General features: G+C 56.3%; 1 protein-coding gene across 27 annotated transcripts in view; it reads right to left on the bottom strand.

Moving 5' to 3' along the window:
* Nucleotides 1–2493: 2493 nt before the first annotated feature.
* GAS8 (growth arrest specific 8) overlaps nucleotides 2494–9172 on the bottom strand; it is a 27537-nt gene continuing 20858 nt past the window's right edge. For 26 of the 27 annotated variants that reach the window (XM_054669659.2, XM_063797548.1, XM_063797535.1 and 23 more), the window contains 3 exons: nucleotides 8896–9105; nucleotides 3578–3643; nucleotides 2494–2772 (listed from right to left, as the gene is read on the bottom strand). In XM_054669659.2, the coding sequence (XP_054525634.1) occupies nucleotides 2623–2772; nucleotides 3578–3643; nucleotides 8896–9105 (426 nt within the window). In that variant the 3' untranslated portion in view covers nucleotides 2494–2622. Of the gene's footprint in view, nucleotides 2773–2836; nucleotides 2918–3577; nucleotides 3644–8895; nucleotides 9106–9172 lie in introns of those variants that run through there. The other variant, XM_054669656.2, reaches the window with a different exon arrangement.

Genomic DNA, 9172 nt, shown 5'->3' with positions numbered 1-9172 from the left:
TTTGTATTTTTAGTAGAGACAGGGTTTCACCATCTTGGCCAGACTGATCTTGAACTCCTGACCTCGTGATCCACCCACCTTGGCCTCCCAAAGTGCTGGGATTACTGGTGTGAGCCACCTTGTTCGGGCCTGCTCTTTCTAATCACAGTAGAAGCGCACACTTTAAAGACCAGCTGGCAAGAATGATGGGAGGTTTTCCAGAAGTGACTATGGGCAAAGCCACGGTTATTCAGAACCCTGATAAGGGACCAGGGCACACAACACAGATGCTCCGTGGAGTTGGACAGGCCCACTCTGTGGGTGAAGGTTTGGTAGTTATTGACCCAGAAAGCCACACACATTTTTTTTTTTTTTTTTTTTGAGATGGAGTCTCGCTCTGTCGCCCAGGCTGGAGTGCAGTGGCACGATCTCGGCTCACTACAGCCTCCGCCTCCTGGGTTCATGCCATTCTCCCGCCTCAGCCTCCCGAGGTGGGACTACAGGTGCCCATGACCACGCCCAGCTAATTTTTTTGTGGTAGAGATGGGGTTTCACCATGTTAACCAGGATGGTCTCGATACCCTGACCTCATGATCCGCCTGTCTCAGCCTCCCAAAGTGCTGGGATTACAGGTGTGAGTCACCACGCCCAGCCAGCCATACACAATATTTTAAGTGAAAACCACAGGTTATAAAACAATACAAATAGTATAATCCACTTTATAAGTTTTTAAACAAATATGCATAGAGAAAATCTGGAAAAATATACGCCAGCTATAAAGTGGTTATTGCTCATGGGATAAACTGTGGGAGACTTTTTCCCTTTTTGCTTCTCTGTGTTGTGATTTCCTAAAGACAGGGCAGTGGTGTCCCTAGACTGCTCTGGAACTGCAGGACCTAACAGCCTCACTGTGTCTGCTCACCCAAGTCTGACAGGTGGCAGGGCAGTGTCTGAGGCCCACTGGGATGCAGACCCAGGAAAGCTGGGGTGGGGGGCTTCTGGTCCCCATCTCTGCAGCCTCATCTTCTCCCCAGCTACACAGACCCAGATGGCCGCTGTCCTGGACTCCTGACGCCGGACCAGATGAAGGCAGGCACCTACAAGCTCACCTTCGACACTGAGGGCTACTGGAGGAAGAGGGGGCAGGAAAGCTTCTACCCACATGTGGAGGTGAGAGCCCCAGTGGGCTGGAGGGGGCTGAGGCTCATGACTCACTGGGATCTGCAGGCCAGGTCCTGCTGGCCGGGCATCATTTAGGCAGTGGGCAGACTGGTCCTGGGCGGTGGCAGGTAGGTGAGCTCACTTGCTTTGAGCTCCCAAAAGAAAGGTGTCCAGGCAGCAACAGACTCTATGAGGACACACCCGTCACTCACCTGCCCAGGGTCAGGCTTTGTGGGGAGGCTGGGCCAAGGGTGATTCATCCCCTCTTTGTTGACAGAGGTTTTCATCTGAGCCAACTCCAGCTCTCTGGGCCTAACCTCACTGCCTCACCCCACACTGGAGCCGCCGCAGAAGCGCCTGACTTACTGGGCTGTGGCTTCTGTGGAGTGTCCCTCTGGTGCGGAAGGTTCACCCCATCCCAGACCCTCAGTCTGGGCTGCTGAATTCTCTCAGGTGTGTTGGGGCCAGATAGGTGGTTTGCTGCTATCCCCTTATACTCTCTCCTGGTCTCTCCATCTCAGGTTGTTTTAACCATCACCAGCAAGGCCCAGAAGTTCCACGTGCCCCTGGTCCTACATCACCTACCGAGGGAGTTAGAGTGAAGACTGGCAGCGGGAGGCTGCCTGCCCTTTCCCGCACGCTGGCTGCACCCACCCAGCCCTCAACAGACCGGGCTTTGTGCTCATCAGGGAACATTGGCTCACCACTTCCTACGGAAGTCCTGGCCCCCCGGAGAATCCCACTGGGCAGCTGTGACTCAGGTGTCAATGAAGTTAGTGCCAGCACCTGCAAAGCTGTCCATTCGGTGGGACAACAGTGGCGCGAAGACAGGCAGCACAGCGCGGCACTGCCCCAACCCCCAGGTGAGTGCGGGGCACTCTGAGAAGGTGCTGCCGACTGTGGTCGGAGGGGAGACCAGGGAGTAGGCCTGGACACAGGCTGGACGTGCTGCACCCAGGGAAGGGAGCGACAGGGACGCCATGGGTGAGGCCTGGACACAGGCTGGACGTGCTGCACCCAGGGAAGGGAGCGACAGGGATGCCATGGGTGAGGCCTGGACACAGGCTGGACGTGCTGCACCCAGGGAAGGGAGCGACAGGGACGCCATGGGTGAGGCCTGGACACAGGCTGGACGTGCTGCACCCAGGGAAGGGAGCGACAGGGACGCCATGGGTGAGGCCTGGACACAGGCTGGACGTGCTGCACCCAGGGAAGGGAGCGACAGGGACGCCATGGGTGAGGCCTGGACACAGGCTGGACGTGCTGCACCCAGGGAAGGGAGCGACAGGGACGCCATGGGTGAGGGTCCTGCAGGTGGTTCTCCTCCACAGAGCCAGGAAAGAGGATGGCAAGAACATGTGAAAAGCTTTCATTTGCTGATGATAAAATCTAAAAAACTTGCTGTCCTTGGTGTAATAAGGGGTGTCATCCCAAGAGTGTTCCTAGGCTGGTTCTCTGGGCTGTGGCCCCCCAGGGGGGCAGCTACGTCGGGGTGCCCACCAGTCCTGCGGGGCCCTGGCCCAGCGTCTGTCCGATCACAGCTGTTTCCAAGGGCGTGAAGCCCACGTTGTCCAGAGGGATCCCGAAGGCCAGCAGCTTTGCCTCATACGTGCGCAGCAGGTCGTTATGGGCCTGTGGAGACAGGGCAGGTCGTTATGGGCCTGTGGAGACAGGGCAGGTCGTTATGGGCCTGTGGAGACAGGGCAGGTCATTATGGGCCTGTGGAGACAGGGCAGGTCGTTATGGGCCTGTGGAGACAGGGCAGGTCGTTATGGGCCTGTGGAGACAGGGCAGTGTCAGGGAGCTGAGGGTCCCCACGCTCAGGACCACCAGAGCTGAGTGCAGCTCCATGGAGGGGCAGCGTGAGCATCACAGTGCAGAAGGATAAAGCCAAAGGCTTATCAGTCATTTCCTGTGTGGGACGCAGCTCCAAGCACCTTCACTGCGTTGAATCAGGTAGCACGACAGGGAGAGGCTGTCGCTATTCCTATTCCACAAATGACGAGACGGAGGCAGAGGGCAGGGACACTCAGGGCAGAGCTGTGGTCTGGGAGGGCTCTGGGCCCTGGCTGGGTGTTTCCCACTCAGGTTCTTCACGCCCTCCCTTCCCCTGTTGAATGACGTCTGTTTCCTTCCCCGGTGGGCACAGCACCTTCTGACTCCCTGCCCAGGGGAAGGGGCTGACCGGGGAAGTGTCCAGGTCCCCCCCTACACCCATCCCAGCAGAGACATGGCCTAGACAGCAGTGCGCTGCCCCAGACCACACAGAATCCAGATGCTCTCGGCTATGACTGCACCCTCACGTGGGGACAGTGACAGCTGCCTTGTCAAACGAGGTACGAAGTGGGCACAGGTGGGGTCCTCAGAGACCGTCTGCATTTAGAACAGTCTGGGCACCGAGGGGGTGCCCCTGAGGGAGGGCAGGGCACAGCCGTACCTTACAGACCCGGGCCAGCTCATACTGCAGGTCCTGGATGGTGCTGTTCTTCGATTCAAGAACATCCTGAGGAGAGAGAGGGGATGGGAGGTTGAGACTCATCTTTTGGCCGAGGCAACGGGAGCGGCCTGGGGACTCCAGTGGGCGTTCTGAGAGATCCAGCGAATAGCAGCCTGGTTTGATGGATGCATCCATCCACACAGGGTTGTCAGCAGAAAAAGGTCTCCAAGGGTGGAGAGAAAACAAGGAAGAAACAGAGAACTGGGAGCTTGCACAACCTGCCTCTCCAGCAACAGTCCAGGCCAGGCACTGCCGCTCACACCTGTGATCCCAGCAGTGTGGGAGGCCAAGGAGGGCAGATCACTTGAGGTCAGGAGTTTGAGACCAGCCTGGCCAACGTGGCGAAACCCCATCTCTACTATACGAAAAGTAGCCGGGCACGGTGGCTCACACCTGTGTAATCCCAGCTGCTCAGGAGGCTGAGGCACGAGAATTGCTTGAACCTGGGAAACGGAGGTTGCAGTGCGCCGAGATGGAGCCACTGCACTCCAGTCTGGGTGACAGAGCAAGACACCGTCTCAAGAAAAAACTCAAAAAACAGTCCAGACCACAAGAAGTGCAGATGAGGTGAGGGCAGGCAGCGTGCAGCCACACCGTGGAGACTGGCCACTAAACACCACCTACATACTGCTTAAATTTCTTGAGGCTTGTGAATGTACTATCTCACTTTTTTTTCTGAGATGGAGTCTCGCCCCGTTGCCCAGGCTGGAGTGCAGTGGCGCGATCTAGGCTCACCGCAAACTCCACCTCCCAGGTTCAAGGAATTCTCTGCCTCAGCCTCCCAAATAGCTGGGATTACACCCGCCACCAAGCCCAGCTAATTTTTGTATTTTTAGTAGAGACGGGGTTTCACCATCTTGGCCAGGCTGGTCTTGAACTCCCAAACTCGTGATCTGCCCACCTCAGCCTCCCAAAGTGCTGGGATTACAGGCGTGAGCCACCGCGCCCGGCTATCCCAGTTTTTTGTAACAGAAAAAAGTAGTCTTCAGCAGCGCTGGCCCCGCCCAGATGTGGGCAAGGGTCTCACCACGTGGCGAGGCAGGGACGTCTTGGGCTCCTGCCTGTGGGGCACTGCTGGGCCCAGCCTGGCTTTAGAGCCGTCCCTGCTGCCCACTGACACAGCAGCCCCCTCACACCTGGCCAGCCGCGAACAGTGTCCCTGCAGGGGCCCCTGTCATTTCCCCAGAAGATTCCTCACTTAGAAGTCGAGGTAACGATGACCAGGAAAGGAGGGGTTGACCCACATTTAGCTCCATCCTCCGTCCTCACCCTGGCGCGTGGGCGCAGCTGCAATGACCCTCACAGGCCACGACTGCTCTCTTCACCCTCATTTCGGTGGCTTAGCAGCAGGCTGGGTGCAGCCCTCAGCCAGGAGCTGGAAACACGCCTCCCCCACCTCCCAACAGTGGGGCCCTCACTCCCTCACCTGCCTGTGCTCACTGGGCCCAGTGCTGAGCAAACAAAGATGAGTTTTCAGTCCCGGGGCCACAGTGCCTCTGGCCCAGGTGGGGCCCCTCCTATATAGCCTCACTACCTCAGGCCCTGAGAGCCAGGCCATCCCAGATGACCAGGGTCCCACAGGCACCAGCGCCCACTGGGCCAGGACCCGTCGTTCCCCCTTGTGCAAACACCAAGCCACCTCGGCCCCTCCCAGCCCCACCTGTGGACTCAGCCTCCTGGCGGCTCTCCAACCCTCTGCCCGTCCCCATTCTGTGCTGGCCCCAACCAGCCCCCTCCAGCCCTGTTCTCCCCATCAATAGCAGAGTGGGCCCTGATCCGGTTCCCCCGCCCAGCCCTTCCATAGTTCCCAACTGGCCCGAAACTCAAAGGCACAGCTGACGGGCCTTTCAGAACCAGCCTCTTCAGCCTCAGTCATGCATCTGTCCAACACCTGGGTGCTCCCAGGGCGGCTCAGCGAGGGGCTCACTACTGTGATTGTGCCACTGCACTCCAGCCTGGGCGACACAGTGAGACTCTGTGTCAGAAAAAAAAAAAAAAAAAGAGATTAGGTGACTTGAATGAGGTTAACCCTCGGCCTGGTGTCAGTGATGAGCACGTGCATTTGTGTTCAGCTGAACTGCATGTGAACCAATCACCTTAAAAATGCCATCTGTGGCCTTTCGGTGGGAACCGCCATCTTCCAGTAATTCACCCAAATGAACACAAAGGGAAAGAGGAGAGGCACCGATACACGTTGTCCGGCCTTTTAGAAAAGAGTCGTTCCTCTGGCCACGTATATGCGAACCTATAAGAAAGGTGATACTGCAGACATCAAGGGAATGGGTACTGTTCAAAAAGGAAGCCCCACAAGTGTTGCCATGGCTGAACTGGAAGTCGCAGTGTTCCCCAGCACGCTGTTGGCATTGTTGTAAACAAACAAGTTAAGGGCAAGATTCTTGCCGAGAGAATTAACGTGTGTACTGAACACGCGTGGAGCACTCTAAGAGCCGAGAGAGCTTCCTGAAACGCGTGAAGGAAAATGATCAGAAAAAGAAGCCGAAGAGAAAGGTACCTGGGTTCAACTGAAGCAGCAGAGGCTGCTCCACCCAGAGAAGCTTTGTGAGAACCGATGGGAAGGAGCTGAGCTGCTGGAACCTCTTCCCTATGAACTCGTGGCATCACAGGTGTTAAAAAAATAAGACCTCTGGACTACAAGAATGTTTCTCTTCATTGAGTAGAAGTGTGGTGTCCTCTCCCCCAAAGACATACTTAAAGCAAATTTTAACTGTGTCCTAATTCATTATGTAATGTCTTTACTATTCAAATGTAACGTATTTTTCCTTTTTCTTTTTTTTTTTTTTTGAGACAGAGTCTCGCTCTGTCGCCCAGGCTAGAGTACAGTGGCGTGATCTCGGCTCACTGCAACCTCCACCTCCCGGGTTCAAGCCATTCTTCTGGCTCAACCTCCCGAGTAGCTGGGATTACAGGGGCCCGCCACCCCGCCTGGCTAATTTTTTGTATCTTTAGTAGAGACGGGGTTTCACTGTGTTAGCCAGGGTGGTCTTGATCTCCTGACCTTGTGATGCACCTGCCTCAGCCTCCCAAAGTGCTGGGATCACAGGCGTGAGTCACCGCGCCCGGCCCTCAAATTTAATGTATTTCTTGCTGAAAGACGTGAGGTAGCTTATTGTGCAACAAATTACTCAACTGGTTAGAAAATGGCCAGGTATCTGGGGGCGGTGGCTCACGCCTGCAATCCCAGCACTTTGGGGGGCCAAGGTGGGCAGATCACGAGGTCAGGAGTTCGAGACCCACCTGGCCAACATGGTGAAACCCCATCTCTACTAAAAAAATGCAAAAATTGCCAGGCGCAGTGGCTCACACCTGTAATCCTAGCACTTTGGGAGGCTGAGGTGGGAGGATCATGAGGTCAGGAGTTTGAGACCAGCATGACCAACACGGTGAAACCCTGTCTCTACTAAAAACACAAAATTAGCCAGGCATGGTGTTGCCTGCCTGTAATCCCAGCTACTCAGGAGGCTGAGGCAGGAGAATCGTTTGAATCCGGGACGCAGAGGTTGCAGTGAGCCGAGATCATGCCACTGCACTCCAACCTGGGTGACAGAGCGAGACATGTCTCGGAAAAAAAAAAGAGAGAGAGAGATTTCAGAAGAAAATGGCCAGGTATTATGTATGAACTATTTGTACTGGTTTGAAGATAGTCCCTCTAAATCATCAAGGAAGAAAAAAATAATTTACAAAAAAAAAAAATGCCATCTGTGGCTGGGTGTGGTGGCTCACACCTGTAATCCTAGCACTTTGGGAGGCCGAGGCGGGCGAATCACTTGAGGTCAGGAGTTCAAGACTAGCTTAACCAACATGGTGAAACTCCGTCTCTACTAAAAAAATAGCCAGGCATGGTGGCACATGCCTGAAATCCCAGGTACTCAGGAGACTGAGGCCCAAGAACTACTGGAACCCGGGAGGCAGAGGCTGCAGTGAGCCCAGATCACGCCATTGCACTCCAGCCTGGGCGACAGAGCAACACTTGAAAACAAACAAACAAAAATGCCATCTGTGATAGTTCTCAGGATAAAAGATGCTTCCACAGACAGTGAGGAAGCCTCAAGCCTATGTCCCAGGCATCTGTTTCACTGAAGGACGAGTCCAGCACAGGCAGCACAGACAGACGGGTACCCTGTGGCCCCGAAAGCTGCATCTCTGTGGCAACCCAGCCTCCCTCTGCTGGGGCTGTTGGTGGAGGCTTCAAGACCAGCTGTTTCAAGCTCAGGGGCAGCAGCTGGGCCAGGGGCACGTGTCATCCAACTCAGGGCCCCGAGGAAGCCACAGGCCTGACAGCTGCAGATTGCCTCAGTTGGCCAGGATTCCAGTGTCAGTCAAAGACCCTTTGCCCTGTGTCCTGTTCCTTCTGTGACTTTCCCCAACCAGGCCCAGGTCCAGAAGCTGGACACAGGCAAGAGACCACCTGTGAGGCAGTCCCAGGCTCCAGCCTCCTCCTGATCCTCCAGCTGATGCTGTCTCTCCCTGTGGGGGACCCAGGCCTCATCTGCTTTATTTACTGCCCTCGCCCACACCTGGGACACCCAGCAGAGCAGCACCATAAATCACTGAGACACAGAAGGAGGGAATGTTCTGGGCTCTCCTTAGCCTTCATGTCCCCAGTACCTGCAAAGGTAGGGTCGGGGTCCCCAGGCTCCCACGGCACTTACCCCATCTATAACTGTCCCTGCCCTAAACCAGCCCATCTCAGGGCCTCCCGCTGCCATCTCTGTCCCAGGATGCAGGTGGTGCCCTGGGCTGAGAGCTCAGGAAGTACAACCATCCTCCAGGCCTGTGTCTGGGTCTGTTATCACCAACAGAGGAGCTCAGGCCCACACTGATTCCAAGAGTGGCTTTTCCACTCCCAAGGCCATCCTCAGCCTGCACTCAGATGACTAGAGCCTCACGTGCTCAGATGAGCCAAGCCTGAGAACTGGAGTGGGCAGAGGCTCAGAGGTTAGGAGGCACCATGAGGTCACAAAGGGGCAAGGGAAGATCCAAGAGAGACTTGAGCAGAACTGATGAGAAGAGGCCGCCGGCGCAGAAGGTGAAGGAGGGGCCGCCGGCGCAGATGGTGAGACGCATCCATGCCTACGGCACCCCCGCTCTGTTCTCAGGCCACAGGAAACCCATGAATGCCCCTCCCCAGTGGCCGACCGAGGGGTCTCTGTGCCCATCCGAGGAGCAGCACAGAACTGAAGACTCTTGCCACAGGGATGAGGCCGCCCACTGGGGTCAGGAGCCTGTCTAGGGCCTACCTCCAGCTTGCGGGACACCAGCGTCAGGGCTGCAGGGTCCAGGTTAGAGGCAGCCAGGACCTCGTTGAACTGCACCTCCTTCTTCTCCACAGCGGCGCTCAGAGCCTGCAGCTTGCGTTCTAGCACGAGGTTCTTGAACCCTGTCTTCTGCTGCACCTCCTGGATGGCTGCGGTGAACTTCCCATAGAGCTCGTCCCGCTCCTGCTGCACCTGTAGGGACAGCGCTGGGGGTGGGCGATGAGGCCCCTCACCTGGGGACATCTAGCTGGGAAGATGC

Source organism: Pan troglodytes, chromosome 18 (assembly GCF_028858775.2).
Source record: "Pan troglodytes isolate AG18354 chromosome 18, NHGRI_mPanTro3-v2.0_pri, whole genome shotgun sequence".
Taxonomy (NCBI): Eukaryota; Metazoa; Chordata; class Mammalia; order Primates; family Hominidae; genus Pan; species Pan troglodytes.
This window is presented reverse-complemented; position numbering and strand designations above follow the sequence as displayed.